At 46.1% G+C, this 24,753-nt stretch overlaps 7 protein-coding genes across 7 annotated transcripts; 4 read left to right on the forward strand and 3 right to left on the reverse strand.

Moving 5' to 3' along the window:
• Window positions 1-3,717: 3,717 nt before the first annotated feature.
• On the reverse strand, window positions 3,718-4,074 carry N7506_005795 (uncharacterized protein; the record flags this gene model as incomplete). The annotated part of the gene is made up of 2 exons (XM_056955088.1): window positions 3,718-3,801; window positions 3,850-4,074. The coding sequence occupies 2 exons, from the start codon at window positions 4,072-4,074 to the stop codon at window positions 3,718-3,720; spliced, it is 309 nt and encodes a 102-aa protein (XP_056812065.1).
• Window positions 4,075-6,890: 2,816 nt separating this feature from the next.
• Window positions 6,891-8,105, reverse strand: N7506_005796 (uncharacterized protein; the record flags this gene model as incomplete). The annotated part of the gene is made up of 2 exons (XM_056955089.1): window positions 6,891-7,632; window positions 7,690-8,105. 2 exons carry the CDS (start codon window positions 8,103-8,105, stop codon window positions 6,891-6,893), a joined length of 1,158 nt encoding a protein of 385 aa, XP_056812066.1.
• A 3,540-nt stretch (window positions 8,106-11,645) lies between these two features.
• On the forward strand, window positions 11,646-13,510 carry N7506_005797 (uncharacterized protein; the record flags this gene model as incomplete). The annotated part of the gene is made up of 3 exons (XM_056955090.1): window positions 11,646-11,763; window positions 11,818-12,134; window positions 12,194-13,510. The coding sequence occupies 3 exons, from the start codon at window positions 11,646-11,648 to the stop codon at window positions 13,508-13,510; spliced, it is 1,752 nt and encodes a 583-aa protein (XP_056812067.1).
• A 1,098-nt stretch (window positions 13,511-14,608) lies between these two features.
• N7506_005798 (arsenate reductase ArsC) lies at window positions 14,609-15,025 on the reverse strand (the record flags this gene model as incomplete). Its single annotated transcript, XM_056955091.1, has 1 exon — window positions 14,609-15,025. One exon carries the CDS (start codon window positions 15,023-15,025, stop codon window positions 14,609-14,611), a length of 417 nt encoding a protein of 138 aa, XP_056812068.1.
• A 938-nt stretch (window positions 15,026-15,963) lies between these two features.
• N7506_005799 (arsenic resistance protein) lies at window positions 15,964-17,290 on the forward strand (the record flags this gene model as incomplete). Its single annotated transcript, XM_056955092.1, has 4 exons — window positions 15,964-16,243; window positions 16,293-16,435; window positions 16,492-16,578; window positions 16,634-17,290. The coding sequence occupies 4 exons, from the start codon at window positions 15,964-15,966 to the stop codon at window positions 17,288-17,290; spliced, it is 1,167 nt and encodes a 388-aa protein (XP_056812069.1).
• A 767-nt stretch (window positions 17,291-18,057) lies between these two features.
• Window positions 18,058-19,068, forward strand: N7506_005800 (uncharacterized protein; the record flags this gene model as incomplete). The annotated part of the gene is made up of 4 exons (XM_056955093.1): window positions 18,058-18,261; window positions 18,314-18,418; window positions 18,474-18,816; window positions 18,875-19,068. The coding sequence occupies 4 exons, from the start codon at window positions 18,058-18,060 to the stop codon at window positions 19,066-19,068; spliced, it is 846 nt and encodes a 281-aa protein (XP_056812070.1).
• A 3,429-nt stretch (window positions 19,069-22,497) lies between these two features.
• On the forward strand, window positions 22,498-23,524 carry N7506_005801 (uncharacterized protein; the record flags this gene model as incomplete). Its single annotated transcript, XM_056955094.1, has 2 exons — window positions 22,498-23,049; window positions 23,123-23,524. The coding sequence occupies 2 exons, from the start codon at window positions 22,498-22,500 to the stop codon at window positions 23,522-23,524; spliced, it is 954 nt and encodes a 317-aa protein (XP_056812071.1).
• Between the last annotated feature and the right edge of the window lie 1,229 nt (window positions 23,525-24,753).

Raw genomic sequence — 24,753 nt, forward strand, 5'->3', positions numbered from 1 at the left:
TAAAATTGGCGAGCTTTAAATTTACCAGGATACAATATTAGCCCTATCATAAATTATTCATGAGGCTAAAATTAGTCTAGGGTAAAATTATGGTGGCAATAATATTGGCGAGCTTTAAATTTACAAAGATACAATATTAGCCTTTTCATAATTATTGATGAGGCTAAAATTAATTGTCACAATTATCGTACGAATACTGCATGAAACCGGGTCTACAGATGATCCGACGGCATAGCTTAGTAACGAGAATGGACCCATAAATAGTGGAAAATAGGGGTAATGAAATACAGAGTCATTTACACCTCCAATTGGACGGATACAGTACAAATCGTGACATTAATCGAAGTAAAAATTATGGAGGCAATAATATTAGAGTCGTTCGGTGTTAGCCGGAGATAAGGAAGCGCTAAGTAAGGATTCAAGATGTGGGTTCTCTTAGACTCCTTGCAGGCTAGGAAGACCGAGTCATCTAGGAGGACTGAGTGGTCTGGGAAGACTGAGTGGTCTGAGTGGACTGGAGCTTCTCCAAGGTGGAGCAAGGAGTAGTCAGGAACCAATCACACATTGGCCCTCTGATCCATTGCTGCTCCTCCAGTTTCGTTTTTAAACGGTACCTCATGCGTGATTCCCCAGCTCGCTGCCAATCGCTCCTTAGAGTAATTATATTGATTTTATGATCAAAAAAAGTGCGGTCTAAAGCGTATTTTGAACAGAGATATGTCGCATCTGGCAGATCAGCCCATCTCAGCTTTCCCACAATCCGTCAAGCCCCAAAAATTTGAGCTAACTAGCGTCTTATTATATGCCTCAAAATTTCCTTGATGCGTTGACTATCTTGTTCCGCCGTTGACTACCGTTCACTAATGCTCAATTAGGCGATATGCATGTATCTTACGTACAACAGGTCGTATGCCTCATCTTTTGACATGTCGAGTGGGCCTGCCTTTGCGGTGATGTGCTTTCCACCAGAGCAGTCATTGTACGGTCATGGTGGACCGCTCAGTCGCGTCTACTTTAATTTGCATTCTTGAGGGCACATGGTTTATTTTATTGGCAATCCCGACTCTCCACCTAGCCCCACTGATCACCACCTGTAAGGTTGAGCGACGTCATTGCCCTGGCTCAATACACAACGTACGCTGGTGTTCCATTGAGTTTGGAGATGGGCTGGGCAGGAAATTGAAGCTGGAATTAGCTTGGCTCTGTTGCAACCTCACACCGTTTATGCCATTGGCCTGGCACGTATTGAGGATGATATCAACGTTTTGCAAGGGCGTACTCCAAGGTGGAGAAAGGAGTACCAGAGAATCCCATCATACCAATGCCCGCAGTAAGGCCTTACCATCCAGTGTGTCCCTACTCTCTGGTGTGTTTCTACTCTCTGGTGTGTTTCTACTCTCTGGTGTGTTTCTACTCTCTGGTGTGTTTCTACTCTCTGGTGTGTTTCTACTCTCTGGTGTGTCCCTACTCTCTGGTAAGTCCCTCCTATCCCGATATCTGAGATTCTGGTCCACAACCCATGCTGCCCTTGCGACCATGTTTAGCTACCCCAAAGCTGCCAAGAATAATCTCCAACGATATTTTCCTTTCCCGTTGCTAGAGTTTCTCGGATGAACGTGTCAGGCTTTCCTGTCTAATCGGTTATTGTAAATTACCTTCGAATGTCCTAGAAGATATCTAAATAGGTGGGGAGATCCGCCTCCGCGGTAGCGATGAAACAGAGCTCAAAAAAGACTACAACAATAATTCGCGAGGGCTGTGAAATTTTGTGACTCAGGAAACATGTGGTTTAGAGATAATCTGGCCGAACTTATTTGATTGGTTCATCGCTACTCCTTTCCCCACCTTGGAGTAGCTATATTATCTTGGCGGAATAAATACAAACTCTTGTATGACTGGGCCATTGTACGGCCAGTCTATAAGCAATGGTAATAGGCAGGGAAGACGAATTTCGTAGGCTAGACCTTACGGAGGACCGAATATGATATATGGATTATTATAACGTGGAGGCTCCTTTGATTAGAATACTTGGTGGAACTATGACGTATAGCCTCTTGTAAGGCTTGTGCTCTTCGGTGATATCTCACGTGAACGTATTGCTCTCAAGAGGATCGTCACAAGAGGATTCCGCTCTTAAAACAAGGCTCTTAATACCTTCTTTTCAAGTTATGATGATTCTTGGGATAGTATTGTCGTGATCGCCTTCTTATAGTGAAACACATAAAATTCTTTCTACGTTACATATGCTGAATTAAGAGATGCCTCTCGGGTAGTAAATTGTCCTGAGACGTCTCTCCTGCAACTACATAGCTCATGTTCGTACAAAGGTCATAAGTCGGACTTATATTTCTAGACAAGACTCAAAACTAAATACATATATTCCTGCGCCTCATACAGCGGTGGCGTTTGGCTCGCCTTTTTGATCTAAAATTCAGTGAGGTCTGGATCAGTTATAGATGATATCTGGTCCTAGTTCTATGCTCCTAGGCACGCTATAGATTGTTCCTAGAAGTAGGAATCCAAGCTCCTAGGATACCACCCCTCGTTCCCTAGAGCTATACAGTTCACCCCCGGGAGCTGGAGGTCTCAGGGAACTATGATTCCTACTCCTGGGAGCAATCAATAGCGTTCCTAGGTACCATGCCATGGATCCTGGGTTCGAATATGATCCTAGGAACGTGAGGGGTCTCGCGATTTAAAACGCGGACTCCGGAATAGGTAATCAATAGGAATACAAATTGAAATGCGTGTAATAAGTGTGGGCAATAGAAAGAAGAGGTGATTAACTGGGCAAAAATATCGTGTAAAGACACCATTTGAAGAGGAATGATGTTGATGAACGGTAAAATGAAACGGTTACTTGGTGAGTTGACTCAACGACGATTTCCACGACATATCAGTAGAATAAAATGGAACATCATCGACTAGCCGATGAATGGAGAAAACATGAAGTCAACGGGCAAGCAAACTTGCAGCAGGTGATTAAACCAACTAGTCAGTTGTCTCAGAAATCTGAGTACAGCCTGGTCGAAATAAACGAAATCGTTCACTCATGTCCTTGCTAAGCACAGTGAAAGAAGTAGGGTGTTTATTGAATATTATTGGCCAGACAACAGTCTCCACTCTAAATCACGCACATTTCCTAATACCCAGACACCCCCCAAAGTCTACTGCAAGAATTTATTTCACCCTGCTACCCAAGTTAGTTTTCCTCTTAGACAAGTCCGTGACATGTCCACTTTTATGCCATATTTCCCAGGCCCCCAATCCAAGCCTTCTTCTCGTACTATGTTGGCCAATAAGAGTTCTCCATAATAATTAACTTAATAGAATCCATGCAAAGTTACTGAAGCTCACAAGGTAAAGTTTTTCTGCAAACCTCACGAGAGCTTCCCATCAATGCATATACGGGCTTATTAGTACATATAGAAATCGCCTTGTCTCTACGACAGTGAATTGTACACGCGCGATAAACCGACCACATAGGCTATCTTGGTTCCCTTAATTCCTCGGGCCGATAAGTAGCTGTGACCGACTTCAGAACCTACTATGTATAGAGAACTCTTGCGTATTGAGAATCAATCCACGTCGGAACCACAACTTACCATGCTTTACGCTCAGTAACTTGAGCTATTAGAAAAAAAAGCCATAAATGGTAGTTTTAAGTCGCTGAATTAATTACAAAGTTTCTAGTCTGATGGAAGTGCCGCCATGACTTCATGTACGTTGCTCCGGTGTATCTTTATCAACTAGCTCCAGATCCTGCTCGGTTACTAGTCTTGGGGCTGGATAGTAGGAGTTCTTGATAGGTCAGTCGACTTTTCATCAGAGACATAGTTGGAGACATACTAGTTGCGAGCCAAGGAAAGCCCAAAATCCCGAAGCATCTGCTGATAATATAAATACTTGGCCGGTTTCCCGAAGACGTATGCCCACACAGACATCAGCATCGCACATCTTGCTGTATTCGGCCGCTTTTTTCATAAGGCTTGATTTTCGACGGCCTTGTTTTTGGCGCTTGGACTTTCTGACCGATTTAGATCGATTGGACTGGGTGGGAGATGCGGAAGCCATATGAAGAGACGCGTTACTGTTGGAAAAGACTGAAGGAAACAGGTCACTAAATAGTCGCAGGTATAGACTAAGTGGCTCTCAGGGATTCTTAAGGCTACAAAGGGTACAAAAATAACGGCCCTCTTCATGTTTATGGGATTTCGCGTTGAAAAGGAGTGATGCTCTAGAAACCGTGGTCTTTAGAGTTCATGGTCAACGAATACCTGAAACGGGCCCCGGCAGGTGGTGAGTTCACAGCAGGCAACGAATTTGCGTTGAAAACCACGACCAGGGACGATCGAGGAATCCGCGGTCCAGAAACTGCGGGTATTCGAGTTGATGACCAGCAAAACTCTGAAACGGTCACTCCAGTAGGTGATGAACGTAAAATGTGCCTAACAAATTTATTGCCACGCCCATTTTAACGCCTAGCACAAAAGGGAAGGAGCTTGGTTCTTTCAAAGCAATTAATGGCGTCCGAAGAACGCATCAAGTCTTGGTCTGGTTTTGAGGGCCAACCGTAAACAATGAATGTCTGCTTTGGAAAATTCGGTCAACTGCACACAGCGTAGCTAGTCTGAGGTTGGCCTTTATAGCCTTTTTTTATTTTATTTTATTCTCACAAAATAATACTGTACAGTAAGCAAGGTACTAGGACCGGAAGGGGACTTGGATCAGGAGACTTGGATCGGAGGCCTTGGGAATATGGCAAGAAAGTGGGCATGCCAAGAGGACATCTTAATTGGGTAGCAGGGTGAAATAAATTCTTGCAGTAGACTGGGGGGTGTCTAGGTATTAGGAAATGCGCGTGATTTAGAGTGGAGACTGTTGTCTGGCCAATAATATTCAATAAACACTCTACTTCTTTCACTGTGTTTAACAAAGAAATGAGTGAATGATTCCGTTATTATGATTTCCGACCGGCCTGTACTCAGATTTCCGAGACAACCAATTAGTTGGTTAATCACCGGCTGCAAGTTTGTTTGCCCGTTGACCGTCATGTTTTCTCCATTCATCGGCTAGTCGATGATGTTTCGTTTATTTTACTAATATGTGTCGTGGACATCGTCGTTGAGTCAACCGTAACCGTTTCGATTTATCGTTCATCAACATCATTCCTCTTCAAACGGCATCTTTACACGATATCTTTGCCCGGTTAACTGCCTCTTCTTTCTGTTGCCCGCATTTCGATTTGTATTCCTAATATTGATTACCGATTACAGATCCCACATTTATGTTGTGAGACCCTCACATCCCTAGGATCATATTCGACTCCAGGATCCATGGCATAGTTCCCAGGCACGCTATTGATTACTTCCAGGAATAAGGATCATAGTTCACAGAGAACTTACAGCTCCCGGGGGTGAACTGTATAGCTCCGGGGAGCGAGACGTGGTCTCCTGGGAGCTTTGGTTACTACTTCTGGGAACAATTGTGGGGGTGTCACGTATGTATAGACGTGAATAGTGTCTCGAGATGAACAATCGGTATTACAGTAAGAATAACTATATTTGACTCTAGATACAAAAACGTAGCGGGAGGAAGCAAAAGAGACAGCCTTTCTCGCGTTCAAGGGGAACAATCCGGAACACGCAACAGCCAATACTCGAAGCAAAAGAGACAGCCTTCTTCGCGTTCAAGGGGAACTCATATGAATAATGTGGGTCCCGTAAATCATGTCTCCATTCCTCCTGTATACTTCATGTATAACCCTGACAACAACTAATAGCGTGCCTAGGTCCTCTAAAGTATTGCAGCCTTTACCGGGCCAGATCATTTGCACTGTAGCCCATAAGATCCATGGGCTATGAAGCGCCTTGTTTCTGGGGCAGGACATGATTTATAGCCTACAGTGAGAGTCCAGCAAGAGTAGAGAGTCCAGCAAGAGTAGAGAGTCCAGCAAGAGTAGAGAGTCCAGCAAGAGTAGAGAGTCCAGCAAGAGTAGAGAGTCCAGCAAGACTAGGGAGTCCAGCAAGACGAGGGAGTCCAGCAAGACGAGGGAGTCCAGCAAGACGAGGGAGTCCAGCAAGACGAGGGAGTCCAGCAAGTAGAGGAAGCCAGGACTCTCCAATCAAATGCCACAAACTTCTTGACTGAAACGGACCTGGGTACAATACCCACTGGTCCGGTTTTGTGCATGATACTTGCTGGCCCTTTCGACCAGGAGTACCAATCTGGCATGGCATGGCCTGACCAAATACGAGAAGAGGAAAAAAGTATTAAGTGTTAAGCCTACAGCCCCGGTCTTTTTTCGACGTCTGGAGAGCTCGTTACCCCAAGGTGGAGAAAGGAGTAAAAGCTGGCCAATGGCATGATGATATTGTAGCAGGAATATAATTGGCTTTTAGTTACTCATTTCTCCACCCTAAAGCAACAAAGTCCTTATTGTTTTGCTTCCAGTTGTACATAATCGAAAACGGCCTATACAACTGCGACTATGACAGTCAATGCTCCAGAAGCTTCTATGGGTTGATTTTGTCCCTTAGGATGCGAGCAGAGACGTCGCTGCACCAAGCACGAGCTTATGATGAAGTGAACGTCAGCCATGCTACTCTAAGGTGGAGAAAGGAATACCAGAGTACCCAATCCCCAATCATAAGTTGGTTCCTCTGATCCATTAGCTTTACGCGGGAACTTTATACTGTACCCCTCGAAGTGATTGTTTTCATTTGCAAGATTCACTTTTCTACAGCGAAATTGCCACAGGCTGTTCGCCTCTGGCCCTACTGTCCACAGTTCTCAGAATTGTACGACTCGAACAAGAAAAGAATCCTGAATTGGCTAATACCCTGCGGGAATATATTTCACTAAACTGACCGTTCCTAGATCCGAGCTCTCTATTCACGGAAGTCGTCTTGGGTTCGAAGCACGTTGTTCAGAGAGTCTTCCGACAGTTGTCCTAGAACTTGCAATGAGCCAGATCCCGAGGTGATCCGTCGCGCAGAGATCAAATCTTTGAGCGTCGTCACAATGAATTGTTTGCTCTTATCACCCGTAGATACGTCCTCGAAATAGTTCATTCGACCCTCGGTGGTTTCTTCAGATACCCGATCGAAGAAATTCAAAGAATGTTTGATGTTTTCGGCCTCTTCCTTGATGTCACTTCGTTCGGCGGTGTGCTCATTCCCTGGTAGCAATCCTCGGTGTTGTGATGACCAAGGCTGATTTTCTTGTGCGCGACGATATTGAAGCAATCGAAGTCTCGAACTGACGATTTCTCTTTCCGCAGAGCTCAAGGCTTCAGCAAGAATCAGCCAAGGCATGTTGTATTCTGGAGACGATGATCTTCGTTCAGACGTTCCAGAAGCCTGAGTCATTTTTTGCAGAGAGATGGACCTTGTCTCCTCTATGTATGAGGAAAATTGCGCGCAAATCTCCAGGCCGTGCTGTGTGCTTTCTAATTCTTCTTTCATACTCTGAACGTCAATGGAATCCAATCCCACATCGGCTTGCCTTGCGGAAGATAATAACTTCACCCTGTCCTCAATGGACTGCAAATGAAGCTGGAGGTCGCACTTGGTATTCTCAATTAATTCCTTGTATTCGTGCATGACACTTTGCGTCGTTCTGGTGAGATGGCTATGAGAGGTCAGAAATTTTCGCAAAGAAATTAAATAAACTTGTAAACGAACGTACACATTAGAATAGGCAAGGGCGATCGTGATTGTAGATTTGTAGCCAGATAGCATGTTTTGAAAGCCAGTGACGTCTTCGCCCATGTAGCGCAATTTGGCCCAATCACGGATGCTGGAATGATTGTCTGTTGAGTGTTCAGAGCACTGCATAATCAGTTTATTGAAATCGGTGCATGCTTTGCAACATCGATCAAGAGGTCGTTCAATTATTCCGCTGTTCAGAAACGGTGAGGTGCTGATCGAGTCCTGAAGTATTTTCAGCACCTCCTCGAGATCTCGGAGTGCTTCTCGAAGACCTCTAATCGCCTTTTCCCGGTTGCGAAGACTCTGAACCGTGCTGAACAGGGTGCGACTCGATTCGAGGGCTAATGCCAACAAGCCAGCGAGGCCAGAGCTGATACCAATTACTTCGGCCATTTGAAAAGGAAGGGGCGCGTATTGTTCGATACGATGAGCAGGTAGTGATCAATATATAGACGAGTTAGCGCGAGGTGTAAGAAAAACGAAAATCAAGGGTAGGCGCAACTATTTTCGCGCGGCCCCGCATGCTTTCCAGCTGGATGATAGCGGGCGCGTATCGTGGACCGGTCATTGGCGTGCGTTGTCGACCTAAAATCAGCTACCTATTTCACGTGACTTGATGTGACGTGATTTACTTGCATCGCCTCTGCCGTGTGACGAAGTCAAAAAGAGCTCACACTCCGGAGACTGCCGCATAACAACTGTATAGGTTATGATTTGTTCGACAGAGACGCGCCTCGGAGACGCGCACGCGAATAACAGGCGCTTTGATGCCTGTCCGAAATTAGGTCCATTCAGCACGAGTATGGAGGGTTCGTACAAGAGGCTAATTATAGCGACTTGGCGCAAAGGGAGTTGTCTGGAATTTTACGTGAGACGCTGTGAGGCTTAGTAATCGTACAACTAGCCGCCGGCCCCCACCCCAGCCGACCTCGTGACAATTCATCGATCATCGGCGTAGCGGCCAGTGAACCATCATTGCTTGCGGTCTGGCCCTTGTTGGTGATTTATATTGCCCCCATCTGAGACATCAGGAAGTGGTCTTGGCTGACTATAAAAGCTCTTATTCTCGGAACGGGCTGTTTCCCCCCCACCAATCTCCCACTCAATACACCACTCATACACGTGTGAACAAAGTCATGGCTGAACCAATAGGCCTAGCCTCCGGATTGCTAGCGCTAGCAACTTTCGCCTTCCAGTGCAGCATCTCGCTATACGGAAGGGTCAATACCACTACGGAGTACCGTACAGTGGTTGCGGAAAGGTCATGGTATTCGTCGTGGTTTGGGTGATTCTATAAAACCCGGCCATTGCATGGGCCGCACAATAATGAACCAATTAATTAGGCGGTTGACGCGCCCCTTCGTGTCTCATGAACTAAAAGATCGTCTGATTCTCTTTATCGTAGGAAAAGCTACGGTTTCCGCGAACTCTGATTTTCTTATAATCCAAGACCGTTCGGGGGAGCCTACATATCGTTGGACAAGGTAGATCCTAGGGAACACCACGGTTTCCGCGCGCTTTAGTCTCTCACGAGCCGAACGATCATCCGATTATCTATATCATAGGAAAAGCCACGGTTTCCGCGAGCTCTGACTCTCTTGCGAACCGCAAGAACATGCGGCCATCGCTGTCGTAAGAAATGTCACAATCCTTCAGCAACTCTAAAGGTCTCCCATGAACCAAGCCCCCGTCAGACTGGTGGTATCATAAGAAACACTACGATTTTCGTCCACGATGATAATCTCACGAATCAAAAGATAACGGGACAATGTTCGGCCCTCAAGATCCGGATCTTGATCGAATGAGCACTGTAGCGGCATGCTTCTTAGCCCACTCGGTTAGTAAGCCCGCCCGGTCGCCAGTTGATTGCCAAAGGGCCGAGCTGGCCCATAGTCTCCGGCTCATGGGCCAGCTCGGCCCTTTGGCAATCAACTGGCGACCGGTGCTCGTGATCATTAGATCTCAGCGTCTGTCTCTTACGCCACCGCCTTTCAACCATGGCCATTTGGCATAAGCTCTGGAACAGTAGGCGGTCATCTCCAGCTTACTGTTATCGGACATGTGATATCTGATCACAGGCAACTTTGGATGCTGAACTCCTTACATTGGACCTCGATGGCCTTGAATCGATCTATGAGAGGCTTTAATAGCCAGGTGGCTCATTAGACCTTCACCACCGGTTCTAACGTCTATTGAGGCTGTCATGCTATGTCCAATGGACATTCAAGTTAAAGGTGGGTTTTAGACGCTCTTTTGCCCATACTGTATCAAAATAGATTGTATACCATATAACTGAACGAGCAGTACCAAAAGACGAGTCAAAAAAATACATTGTAGATACAGTATTATATCATAAGCTATCCTCTTTCCCCAGAGCTATACCACCCAACTCCCGGGAACTGTAGGTCCTCTAGGAACGATAAGTCTGATTCCTAGGAGCGACCAAGAGCGTGCCTAGGAACTATGCTATGGATCCTAGGGCCCGATATGATCCCAGGAACGTGAGTCTCACTCCCGAAATAATATAGAGAAATACATCGTATGGAGAAATTAGCGTTTCTATTTCTGGATTTTCCGTCACAAATGAACTTGGTAGCTGAGCCAACGAACAAGGTACAAGAATATCTTGGGCTTGATGCCTGGAAAATCTGGCATAAAGTGGACACAGGAGGATTCTTTTAGGTAGACAGGATGAAATAATTCTTGCAACAGACTTGGGGGCGCCTGGGTATTAGGAAATTCGCGTGGTTAATAGTGGAGAGTGTCCCCTAGCCAATCATACTCAATAAACTCCCTATTTCTTTCACTGCGTTTAAAAGAAAATGAATTAATCGCTTTGTTATTCTTTTCGACCGTTTTGTAGTAACACTCGTTTACAGCGCCTTGCACGCTATTACTGTACCCTCATTAATTCTGCGGTGCAGTTATCGTGGAAAGCAATTTTTTTTAGTTAACTAAATAGCTGTCCTTGGATACGTGGCATAAAATCGACCGACCACAGAGGCCTAAACGATTTCACGCAGTTAAACTTGGAGCGTGACTCTCAAGGTTTCGGAGATACACGTGATGTGTGCGGGGCCCAGGAAGCGTGGGTGTATTCGGCCAATGGCAGTAATTGACCACCGATACTCTTGTCCAGGAGGCGGCGTCTCTCACCTGCCATCCGTTTATTGCTTTTCATCACCACTTTTAAATGATCAACATAACCAACCTTTACCATTTCCGGTTCAACTGTTCAACAGTTGACTCGGATGCAACCACGAATTCATCAGAGTTACTCATATTCATGGACGCTCACCCGTGACCTGAACACACCCGAAAAGTTCACCTCAACGTCTTGAGTCGAGCCTCGATTTCTACGAAAAACCGACTCCTCACCACATCCGACCGACATCGCACATGATTGGGATATTGTTCAGTCTGGAATATCGTGCAACCATGCATCGGCTTCAATTTATGTCATCCGGCCGTTCATTCCTGCGGTCAGTGTGTTGGCGCATCGTGAACAGTCCCATTTTCGGAATAAACTATACGGGGAGACGCCTGGGGATATGATTCGAAAATTCAGGGGCAGATACCAATATTCCCTAAAGCTCTGTCCTGTCCTTGCGCGTAAGTCATATACCAGATGGGCGTTGCACCTATCCTGACGGTGAAGGTTACGGAAAGAACCATTTACATAGTTGTATGGTTTGATTTGTTTTTGATATGCAATGGCCGACACAGACACAACAAAAGAGGGGTTCAATCCCGGTCAAGTCTTGCTGGCCTGGTTGATGCTATTTTTGTGAGCCTCGCCTGTGGTTGATTTGATTGGCTCATTCTTCCCTCCCCCCAAGCCAGAGGGCAACCGTTGCCCCGAACGTTCCAGAAGGGTTTCTGTCTTCATTGACAAGACGCAGTCTTAGTCTTTTGCCATCATCATCGCCCGCCATGGATAAAGCCATTTTGGGCCTGACAGCCCAGAAGACACGAGAGCTATTCACAATTTGCGGAATCGAGGACAGTGAGGAGCACCTTAATCTGGTTATCGCGCACGCTGCCGATCATGGTGAGTTAGCCCCCGCCAACGTCTGAGAAAATGGATCATTAACGGTCGCTTTAGTTTACAAAGCTCGACTCGTGATTGCTGGAGGTGCGACCGAGCCTATTTCTCAGGCTAAGGAAGCGACTATAGAAACCCCTCCGACTCCACCACATGAAACTCGCGGGTCCTATCGACTTATGAAACAGACAGGAAAGGACGGTCCAACAACCTACAGCGATATGGCCAGCACGGAAAAGAAGAAGAAAAAGAAGAGGAAAAGAAGCGACAAGTCGGAGTTGATAGATCAACCTCCCGGAGCGTCAGTAGCTGATGGAACTGGAACAGCCAAAGATAAGGCTCCCGACGGATCAATTTCGCCAGAAGTACAAACAACGGTATGTTATTTTGTCCTCCAGATTGAAGCAAGTCTAACGGATACATGGTTCATGTCTAGTCCGAAGTCGACGACCCCGAGTCTTCGTGTGTGCCGAATCCCCGTGACAGCTCTTTGCCATTACACCTAGACTCAGCCTTCGAGATGAAGGTCATAACAACAATATTGATGCAATGTGTCAAATGCAACTCTGATATCGCACAATATGGGCAGCGCGACTGCATGACCCTGGCAACAACTAGGCTCGAGAGGATGCGGGAGCATGTCAAAGATGTCTCTGGATACAATTATGAGCAGGCGATTCACGCCATTCGAAGAGACACTGCTTTAACTACGGGCAGAGCAATACAGACAAGATACAACGAAACTATCTTCTGGCCAATCATTCTCAAGTGCGCGGCGCTGATCGACCCTGCCACGCTGCCACCCGCCAAGGGCCCGGCTGATGGATTCACCATGGCGGAAAAAGCTGCCACAAAGAAATTCATGGAGGACACTGGGTATAGCGTGGGTGCGGAAAACCAGCGACAGTACCGCATTTTCTGGAAAAACATATTCGATATGCGTGAGGCTGGCGTTGACAAAATTCTCCTCTACCGTACCAAAGAATTCGACAGTTTCTGCAGGGGCTATTCCAAGACATCAGAAACTCCACTCGTGGATAAAGTTTTGAGATGGGAAAACGAGTATCGATCTCATATCGAACAATTGGAAATGCGGATTACCAAATTGAAAACAGGAGACTCGAAGCGTCTTAGCTACCTCAGCAATCTTCAAGTGCTAGAACGACTGAAAGTGCCAGAGCCCTCGTGGAATAATGCTTCAAACGAGTGGGCCGTCAACGCTGAAGAAGAAATATTCAGGCAACGCAGCTCACAGTCTATCTCGACTGATATTCTTGGCATACCACACGGTGATGAATCGGTATACGAAGGTGGGTCAGACAAGTCCGCATTCATCACTCTGCTGCCCAAGGACGACGAGACTCTATTCGTCTCTTCTATTGTGCCGATATGCGAGGGAGACTTCCTAGGTATATTTGCTGGCACCATCCGTTTGTCGGAGGATTTCAATGTCACCCACGGTATCTCTGGTCCCGCTGAGAATCTGTGGCTTGACTATTCTCAGGTCACTGGGGCGCTGAATCAGATGCAGGTATCTGAACCAGGCGGTAACGCAAACGTGTGCCTTTTCTGGGAGGCATTCCATGGTGACAATGCGACGGAGCCGTGCATCTCGTGGCGAGTCTCCGTCAAAGCCACCAAGCACATCATGCCATTCGATCCTATCGTTCGCGCAGCTGCTCACCGAGAACAATACCATTTGCATTCGTCACCTGGAAATGCTAAAAGAGGCTTTCTCGAATCTACTAACTAGTGGTCTGCTGTTGGGGCTCCCTTTGCTTTTTCAGGGTATCTTAGATGCGTTCCGTTCCAGACAAAAAAAAAAAAAAAAAAAAAAAAGCAAAGAAATCCAGCCAGTGACAACTTCATGAAATTACTTCTTATCTTTTGTCCCATATTTCTAATTTCCTTTACAAGAATGCATGTATTTACTTCCATGGTACGATAAATAGGCCTTTTTCCAGAACGGTTAGAACCGACTAATCGGTGCGTCTCAGTCGATCAGGACCTACGCTCAGCAGCGCAATCTAGGCCTGCGGTATTACGTATCTCAGTAAAGGGTAAAGAACGAATAATATCGCGCCCCCCGCTAGATATTCTCGCTATATGTTTTTACACCCTCCCCCTTCCATCTCCATCGTCGCTAGTACCATTGTCACCACCTACTGTAGCCTTAATCCCGTGATACTCTACGCCATATCTGCTATAGTCAAAATTTTTCCTGGTTTCTGTACCTTGTATCGTGAAATACTGGAAGAACGTATTATTTGGCTCTGCCTTTCATACCTGTTTTACCTAGACAGCTCATGCTCTCACTGAAGCAAATACGTGCGAATCGTTTTGCTGGCGTGATGGATAACCGCTCAAAAGCGCAAATAAGAACCGGACTCAACCAGCTTCCAGCTGAGCTGCATTTGTGCTTAACACGGAAAACTGACCCAGAAAGTCGATATTCAGCCATACCTAGATCTCACTGTTTGTACTTTTCTAACACTTGTTTCTCTAATGCATACGCCGGTCTTGCGCTTGCTCCTATCCTAAGACACAACCTGTTTATCTAACTGGATTATAAGATGATCTAGATAAAGTAACACTGCTCTCTTTGTCTCATTATACGAGTAACGTACAGTCTCACTAGGCCACGGCACGCCTCGGCATTTCAGCGACACGGGTTTCTGTAGCTCAATTCGATACATTGAAAGGCAAAAGTTGATGTGCTAGAAGTGATACCATAGCCTCCAGAAAGGTAAGTCATACGTAATACAAAAAAGAGCCAGCCACGCGACCATTCACCATCCTCGGTACATCAAAACTGCCATATCACCACCTTACTCTGTTGTATACAGCATGCTCAAATTGGTGGACTGTGGGTCCGCAGCTCAGTGATAAGTCTCTCAACACGCTGACGGATCTCGTCACGGATAGTTCGCACAGGTTGTAAGCCTTGCCCGGCAGGGTCGTCAAGCTGCCAATCGAGATAGCGCTTTCCCGGGAAGAAGGGGCAAACGTCCCCACAACCCATGGTAATGACAACGTCGCTGGCTTGTACCGCATCGGCAGTTAGGATCTTAGGGTTTTGGTTGCTAAGGTCGATCCCTTCTTCACGCATGGCTTCGACGACAGCGGGATTGATAGAGTCGGCTGGGGCAGATCCGGCGGAGCGTACTTCAATGTTGTCACCTGCGAGATGACTGAGGAAACCGGCGGCCATTTGCGAGCGACCAGCGTTGTGAACGCAGACAAATAAGACACTGGGCTTATTAGACATGATGGGCGTGTTTTTCGAGTTGTCGATTGAGTAGCCGGAGTGTGTAGCTAGTTGAATATAAGCGATACGATTATCTCGATGGCAGGACTGGTGGGTATGAATAGAGGGTGCCGTCAAGTGATATCAAGAACGAAAGAAAAGTGAATATGGCGATATCTCTGTTTTAGGACAAGCGGTAGGAACAAAGTGGCTGTGGTTGGGATCTTATATAGCATCTGTTGGCGGGAAAAGGGAGAATTAATAACGCATCGATCTAGAACAATCTTTTATGAAGACTTCTCGTCCTATAAGTCAATAGCGTTCGACCAGGCCCGATTTGTGAGTCGTCCGCGCCGTTCTTGCCGAAATCGCATTCAGGACAGAGCTTACATGGATGGCTGTAGTACATACTGTCTGCTCATTTGAAATATTATCTTAGACAGTCACCACGAAGAAATTTGCACCGACAGCTAGTAATATAACTCTATTAATAGCTACTTAGGGACTGACATTTGAAAACGGCTTTGCATCGTCAGTTCTATACTTCCCTCTTCATAGCAGCCTGTATGTCACTCAGACCCTTTAATTGGTCGAGGATTTTCTGGAAGAATTCAGCTTTTTCCATCATGACAAATCACTTGCCCAGCTCATCTCTATGTCACTCCTCGATTTTTATTGGCCAATTGTGAAGAGACTGTCACCCGCCCGATATGATTGGCTATCACGAATCACCCCTCTAACTCTATCAAGTGCTAACCGTACATTCCCTTTCTAAGAAGAAACTCCGGGTTCTTCATATATAAGTCTGCTCTGCTCCGTTGATACAGATTTCCGAGCAATTATTATCTAACTATTGAATATCCTCAACTTCATCAATTCAACAGAAGCTATCCTCAGAAGCACCTTACGCACTTAGTCTGCTGATGCTAGCGATGGCTACAAGCATTCCTCAGGTAAACATGCCTATGCAGGCTGAACCGCAACCCCACGAAACCGAAACAACAGCTATTAAGCAATCAACAAATCCCACGGCCGGGGATGTTGAAAAACAAAAGACAAACGAATCTGGGCAGACTACGACCAAGCAATCAGCCTTTAAAGGGCTCGGCTGGCTAGATCGTTTTCTGGCCGTATGGATCTTCCTTGCCATGGCCATCGGAATCATCTTGGGAAATTTTGTGGAAAGTACGGGACCGGCCCTCCAGAAGGGAAAATTCGTTGGGGTGTCTGTTCCAATAGGTATCTACTTCTTTCTTGGTAGTACAGGTCTTTAACTAACCGTTGCAAGCGATCGGTCTCCTGGTCATGATGTATCCTATTTTGTGTAAAGTGCGATACGAGTCTTTACACCACGTCTTCCGAGAGCGTGGTATTTGGATCCAGATTGCATTCAGTGTCTTTGTTAACTGGATTATTGCGCCTTTTTTGATGGTGAGGCCTTTTCCGACTTTGTCGCGGCGAAACTTGCTAACAATATTCTTCCCTAGCTCGCACTGGCATGGGCTTTTCTACCAGACGAACCGGAGCTTCGAGAAGGTTTGATTTTAGTTGGACTGGCCAGATGCATTGCTATGGTACGTTACTTTTTCTCTACGATGTGCACACTGGACTAATTCTTATTGCTGATAGGTTCTTATATGGACTGGTCTCGCTGGTGGCGATAGTGAATACTGCGCTATCCTCGTTGCGGTTAACTCACTACTGCAAATGGTGCTCTTTGCACCCTTGGCCCTTTTCTTTATCCAGATCATCAGTCATTCTGGTAGTCAAGTAACACTATCTTACTCGGCCGCTGCCACAAGCGTGGCAGTTTTCCTTGGCATCCCTCTTGGTGCTGCAATCATTACTCGCTTTGCCCTCCGAAAGTTCACCAGCCCACGTTGGTACGACCAGGTTTTCCTAAAGTGGGCTGGCCCGTGGTCGCTTCTTGGGCTCCTCTTCACGATCCTGGTGTTATTTGCATCCCAGGGCCGGCAGGTGGTTCATCAAATTGTATCAGTGGTCCGCGTTGCCGCTCCGCTTATAGTTTATTTTATCATTGTCTTCTTCGTGACCCTTCTTGTGACCTACAAGCTCGGGTTTGGTTACAAGTTAGCTGCCACACAAAGTTTCACCGCCGCCAGCAACAATTTCGAGCTTGCGATTGCTGTGGCTGTCGCAACATTTGGTGCCAACAGCAACCAAGCGCTTGCCTCTACTGTCGGGCCACTGATCGAGGTCCCGGTACTGCTTGGCCTTGTCTATGTCGTCAAATTCATAGCCAAACGAGTTGGCTGGAAGGACTGAAGCGAAAAGGAAAGAAAATCTCCCGCCTGGCAGCTCAATTAAACTTTTGGGATCTCTTTTCTTCATTTGTTATTAGTACCTTCCTTTGCGATTTCAAGGATCTATGGTGAAGAAGCTAGAGCCTGAAGGCATGCATCTACTATGGGTAATACTACTAATAATGAATACTGGCTAATATTGCATGAACAAGACTTGATACACTTTATGAGACAATCGGGGAGATATGGACTAATTTATAATTCATATTATTCTAGAGACGCGCAAGTGGCGTTTCCGTCTGCATTCGTTGCAACTGATGAATCGAAGCTGCTTCGGTGTTGCGCATTAGCCTGGGTTATCAATTCCTAGGTTCTAAGCGCTGGTAGTCTATCACAGGACTTTGATTAGTTTAACAGATTATCAGCTTACTGGGTTATTTTCGCAGTTACCATTTATGTAGATATCATCCATACGTCTGTTCCTTTAGCATTTTGGGGGCGGCTGGGTGACCGGTCCATGACAAATAGGCTTGGCGGTGACATACCATTGACAAACAGTGACATACCAGAAATTATCAATCAGCCAATCAGTGGAAACTGTGGGCTGCCTTACGCCACATCGACGACGTTATAGATGTGGCATCGCTAAATAGACCTCAGATAACACGTGTAGTATATAATTAGGCTGGATCCCTTCACATTATGTCCTTAGGACGAAGCATTCGTATAGTCTCCACTTAACCGGCATTCCCCTTTGCCTCCGGGTCCAGAATCGCAAAGTTCAACGGAATGGATTCGAATGATACCTATCGTGGTGTGCAAGACCGCTACGCTGAAGTTGCGAGGCAGACCGACCCTTATAGCCAAAGTGATCATGAACGCAAAGTCGCAAGTGCGTTTGGGTATGATCTAGAGGATCTGCGTTCTATCCCAGAGAATGCGAATCTAGGTGTCAGCTGTGGGAATCCATTGGCGACGGCAAACATAGCTGTGGTAGGTATTATCCCTGTCGCATATGAGCGTCGATTTTAATATCTATAAATAGGGCGAGACTGTGATTGATTTGGGTAGTGGTGGCGGCATTGACGTCTTGCTAGCGGCAAAAAAGGTTGGAGCTGAAGGAAAGGCCATTGGTATTGATATGACCAAGGTACGCACATCGTCTCCTGCCTATCTGACTTTAATAATTCTTACTTAAATGGCAGGAAATGCTGGAACTTTCACGTCGGAACGCAAAGAACGCCGGTGCCAACAATGCATCCTTCATCGAAGCGTTCATTACTTCCATACCGTTACCATCGTCCACCGCTGATTGTATCATCAGTAATTGCGTGGTAAACCTAGTGCCGGAAATCGAAAAGCCCCTAGTTTTTCAGGAAATGTTCCGTCTACTGAAGCCGGGAGGTAGAGTTGCCATTAGCGACATCCTGGCAAAGCGAGAGCTTCCGATGGAGATCAAGAAGGATCTCTCCTTATATGTTGGCTGTATAGCCGGTGCTAGCCAGGTCGCCGATTATGAAAGATATCTGAAAGAAGCGGGGTTCCAAGGTATCTACATTTCTCGGGGTCTTCCTCATTCGATTTTATCCTAACATGTATATCATAGATGCAGTGATTCTGAATACTAATGCCGACCTCAATGTTTATAAGGAAATGTGGAAGAGTGAGAGAACCGATGGGCCACCCCCTACGGGCTCATGCTGTGATCCGATGAACCGCAGTACCAGCAGGCAGTTATACAATCTGCCGGATATGGATTTCAACATTTGGACTGGTGAGTGGATCTACAAAGAAGCATAGTATCGAGGCATTATTAACAACTCTCCACATGGATATCGTTAAATAGGCTCTTTCAAGATATTTGCCGTAAAGCCCAACACTCATGACTGAACGTTTTCTAAATCGAATTTTAGCCCTGCAAGCCTTCTGTTTCACGCAGATGGAACTATTCAACATAGCTGGTGCAGTGCTAGTAGTTAGGTAGCCTTGTATAGGGCGAATCAATTGTTTTAATTTTTATGCTACATGTTATCAATTTGTGTCGTATCCGATTTATGGACTTTGCTTATGCTGAATCGTGGACAAGGAAGAATGACAGGCCTATTATGCCCAGCGCTTCGCGTTACAAGGGATTTATAATATCTCTATCAGACTAAAATGAAATTTGGACTAAATATTTGTTTGTGTATTAAAAAGAGATCTCGGCGAGAACAGCAAACAGAACCCCGATATCAACCCTACAGTCTTCCGATTGTGTACGACCCAGTCTGAAACCGCAACGAATCCTGATATCGATCTCCATTTCATCGTATTGTCTCTTGTTGAATTGCAAGATTAGCCTGTAGGCCACAGAACAGAGCATAGATCTATCCTCTCTTGCCGTTTCGTCCGTTAACATAGGCCAGAGTGTCAGAGAATATGCTGGTTGAAGCCTATCGCAGATCATTGTTTCAGATCCTGCAGTATCTAGAGGATCGTAAAACGACGACAAAGTCGGAAAATACGTTGGTGCATTGACTCTCGAGTCGTGTATACGCGCAGCAAAGCTGGGAAAGGCTTGACTAGGTGCGGAGACTTGGTCCAACTCAGTACCATTTGAGTGGGCAAGCAGCGGAGCTCCATTGGCAATATCGGTGAACGTATGTGATGCTTCTATACCCAGAGACTGTTGCAGTCAGCAAGTTCAGTATTGTCTTGCAGTGGAGAGCCTGGACATAGGTAAGGGGCGAGGGAATGGAAATATTCATTTACCTGCTCCTGAGGTTCACTATACTCGAAATTGAAGGCATAAGGTGTTGGCGTTCGGGTGGAAATATGTTCCCGATCCGCATCAGGACGTATTAACCGGTCTATGAGACTCTGGTCTCGGTCGTCCTCACTGACGATTGATGTATCAAATAACGTTTTCAGGACTTCGTTCTCGCGAAGAAGGTTTTGTGCTTTATCTTGAAGCCTTGTACAGCATTGAGCCCTCTCTTTTTCATAGTATTTCACTTTCTGCTCGAGCTCTGCAATGTACCCTCGCCTGCGTTCTCGACAATTCCGCTGGTTGTTGCGGATGCGAGCCAGATCTTCGATCTATTAAAATAATTCCGGTAAGAGATAAACCGCGGAAGATAATGCTGGCGGCGACGGACCTTTGTCTTCTTCTGTCGAGCCATGGGGATTGATGCGGAGTCACTCCTTGCTCCGTTTCTCTGCGCTCCGTTTCTCTGCACTCAAAAGCGATATGAGTAAATAGAAGACCTAGATGTGATCAGAAGATATGTAGTTTTAAAGGCCAAACCCAACAAGTGGAGAGAGGAAGCGGCGTATATAAGGGCAGGCGGGGCAATGGCGCAAGAAAGTAAAGTAGGCCAGGGTCACCTGACATCCCGCGAGTCAACGTTTTGAGGCTCGAATCCTGTTCCACAACCAAAGTCGAAATCGGAAGAAGCAAACCAAATCAAAGACTTAACGTAACTTTATAGGCCTCGAATTATACTATTCATTACTATATCAAGTCATTAGAATGAGATTCAATGCCAACCTCAGCTTCAAAGTATAAATCATCCGAATATATTATTATTTTTGTTGTACATAATAGGTTGTACATAATATGGTATTAATGAAGGGAAGGATCAGCAATCCTGGAACATGCGTCTTCTTACTCATGCCGAGTATCACCATGCCAGGAGTTCCAAATATATGACTAACAGCCTAGGGTTAAGACAAGAGAGGTAACCAGGATAACGCATGATGTATCCTTTCTCATATCATGAAACAAGGGCTGTCTAATGCTGAGGATACATTTTAAGCGAGAGCGTGTATTGTATGACGTAGCAAAGTAATAATGTAGAGCGGACTTGAGCTTGGACATAGTTCTTGACAATAGGAAAGGAAACAGTAATATGTCAATTTATGGTGGAAAAGGACGACTCGGTACGAGAGCTCGCTACCTATCTAATGCTTAATTCTATTTCTGGCTCACGTGACCCTTAGTTTCGACAATAGTACCGTACCGTCTCTGTCTGGAAAATGCCGTTCCTCTAAGCTCTCGCTTCTAGTGAAATGTGAGCCGCAAGCTTGAGGACAACTCTTAAGACACCAGATTTGTGAGAGGTCAAAGCATTCAAGAAATATGCCCACCGAAATCTTCAAGCAAATGCCTGTTATTTGTCCAAAATGGCAAAAATCGACATATTCTTTACCATACACGTAGATTCGGAGGTGCATCCAAGCTCGGATCGAACGTCACGATATTCCGAATGATTCTGCATATTTTCGATAATTCTTGCTGCAGTCACGCATGACATGGATTGACACGTATCTTGAATACTAGCAACTTCATGCGTTTCAGAGTTACTTTCGGTTGTGACGGGATTGAGCCTGGCTGCTCGGTTTGTATTGAATTCTTGATAAGGAAGGATATCCATGTTGGTCTTCGCATCTGACTTTGGTGGTGGATTTCTACTCCCAATAGCTCGAGGCTGATGTGGCGGGTTGTCCGATTGCCAATGTGACGATGTCGTCCATGAATGATGATAACTGCTAGTACGTTGGTTTGGGGCAGTCGGCGGGTGCGGCTTTGCTGGTGCTAGAGACGCTAGTGACATGCACTGAGATAGAGTAGAGCTTGTTGGTTGTCCTCGCGACTCCAAGTATTCTTCAACTGATTTTTCCGTGACACCATGGAGTAGTAGCAGGGATCGGAGTAGTTCATTCTCTCGTGCGACTTTTCTTCCCGCTTTTTGAACCTCTTGTGTTGCCGCTATGCCAAGCCTTTCGAAAGACCATAATCGTTGCTCAAGGCGCTGGACGTACTCCTTACGTCGTGTGCGAGAACGTCGCTGATTTTCGCGAATTCGAGCAGCTGCTGTCACATGATCATCCTTCAAATTTCTGGTGCTATTGACCTCCATTTTCGTGCTATGGAATGGTATAATACCCACTGCGAGGCTGCGGGAAGGTTTGGTTGGATTCGTATCGTCCGAAGAGATGGCTGACGTTAAAACGAACACGGTGGGAATTTACGTTTAGTCATCCTTATTAATCACAACCAGTCCTCAACCAATCCAGTAGCGTAAAATAACATTATATGGTCCGCCGCCACTTGGTACATTGCTCATACCCTGTCCAATCAATACTCACTGGTGACATACTCCCTTCATACACTCTATCTAAAAGTCGAAATTTTTTTTGACTGTCTGTTTTTGGTCTCGTTTACCTTCGCCAACTATCGAATACTCTATGCTTTATTATTCTATCCAAAGATTGTCCCCGATATTTAGGCCGGCAACTTCTTCGAGACGCTTTCTGTTGCTGCCTATATATTCAAAAAGGATGTTTTCCGCTGTCCCTCAGCAAGTGGTTTCTGATACCCACCGAACAGATGCCTTCTATCGATCCTTAGCATTGTCTCTGGATGAAGACGACACAGATATCCGCCAGAAGTACCGACCATTCCTTCTTAGCAGCAATGCCACTGAGGACTGGGTCAACAACTTAGACCTGGCCACGGTTCTAGACATGGCCGAGCATAGCATACGGGATACAAATGAGAGGCTGAAAGTTCTGGTGCTTTATGGCAGTCTTCGGAGAAGGTCATATTCACGGCTCGTGGCATTTGAAGCCTCCCGTATCCTGTTCCGACTCGGCTGTGATGTACGCGTTTTTGACCCTGAAGGTCTTCCTGTTAAAAATGATAGCGATACAAGCCACCCGAAAGTACAGGAACTCCGAGAACTCAGTCGTTGGAGTGATGGCCATGTCTGGGTCTCGCCTGAACAACATGGCAATCTGGTGAGTTGCCTCTCTTCATAATTCTTCAATCACTAGGCGCAACAACTAATTACTCAATCTTCCACAATCATAGACCGCTGTTTTCAAAAACCAGATTGATTGGATTCCTTTGACTACAGGAAGCGTTCGTCCCACCCAGGGCCGAACGCTTGCCATTGCCCAGGTTTGTGGTGGGTCTCAATCATTCAATGCCGTCAACTCTCTGCGGATCCTTGGTCGGTGGATGCGCATGTTTACCATCCCGAATCAATCCTCGATCCCCAGAGCATATACACAATTTCCGGATGAAGGTCAACCAGAAGATCAACGACTCATGCCTAGTGGTAACAGAGATCGCCTGGTGGATTGCATGGAGGAATTTGTCAAATATACGATTCTGATGCGCCCTCATATCGGGCTCTTTGGCGATCGCTTTAGCGAACGGGAGGAGAAGAGATCAAAGGAGGCGAAGATGAATGTCGCTACGGCTAGATGAAAAACATATAACGATATAGACAATGCCAGAGACAATATCTTATGAGCAGTTGCTCAGCATACTTCCTGGCATGAGCCGAGTGCCTAAGTGATCACTAGAAAGGTTACTTATGCCAGTCGCTCTTCGAAAGTTGCCCTGACTAAAAGCTACACTAAAACGCTAGCCATGCCCTGGTCAGGCACTAGTTTTCCCGGAGTCGAAACAAGAGCGACATGAGCATGAGAGTGATGCGGGAATATGGGCTGCCAAATACACCACCAGAAGGTTGCACAGAGCATGAAGAAATAAACTAGTGGCAGTCTCAGCGGCAGAACTCCGGTCTGTCAATCTGAACCCTCCTCCAATAAGCCAGCAGTTTGATGGCCAGTCCACATCGTGCGGGACCGCAGCCTGAATCATCACGAGCATGCGAGACAACTCAGACGTTCGCGATGTACGATGGGAGCTTGGGTGTAATTCAGAAGCGGATAGTATAGTCAGAAATTGTCAATTTTCCACCAATTGGACAGGGAATAGGTTCTTAACTGCACTGGTGCGCGAAAGAGCGGCCAGTCCAATATTCCTGCGGGTGGCATATTGGATAGGTGCTGATCCCATCTTGACTCTTGGATGGCGAATGGAAAATGAAATAGGAACATAGTAACTCGACCCGATGTGCATGATTGTGGCGGTCCACCCGATTCCTTTCTTTTTGATGGCTTCTCAATTAAAATGACATTGGCGCCACCCCCCCCCCTGCTCTTCTTCCAAACGTTGCCTCACAGGCCATCAGAAAGGCTACATTAAATTACCAGCGAAATTCTTCTGAGCCCAGTATGTGCGGAATGTAAATGTACGCATCAAATAGTGAAGTCTCATAATTCCAGATACTCATTAGGTTTCGAAGGTATGTTGTTTGGTGTGGCCACTCGCCAGCCTTTTGGTTGTCACTGATTGCCAAAAAATAACTTTGGGTACTAGGGCAGCCAGTCTAGTGACCACGTTTATTCCATTTGCGCTGAGTGCGACGCTTATGCCGCGTGCATTCATCACGGCAAGTCAGTGGATAGGGTGAACACAAACGGAGGGTGGTATAGTGACTCACTCCCGCATCATGATTGGATCATATTTCGTCGGGCAACATGCACCCTGGGACAGATGCCACAAGAGTATACCATAACCGAGGGAGATAGCACGGCGTCACTGTAATAACCCTGGTTGGGCTTTACAATCGAGCCAATGCGAAAACG

The sequence above is a fragment of the Penicillium brevicompactum genome (genome assembly GCF_028827555.1).
Source record: "Penicillium brevicompactum strain IBT 35665 chromosome Unknown utg000004l_segment0_segment0, whole genome shotgun sequence".
Lineage (NCBI taxonomy): Eukaryota > Fungi > Ascomycota > Eurotiomycetes > Eurotiales > Aspergillaceae > Penicillium > Penicillium brevicompactum.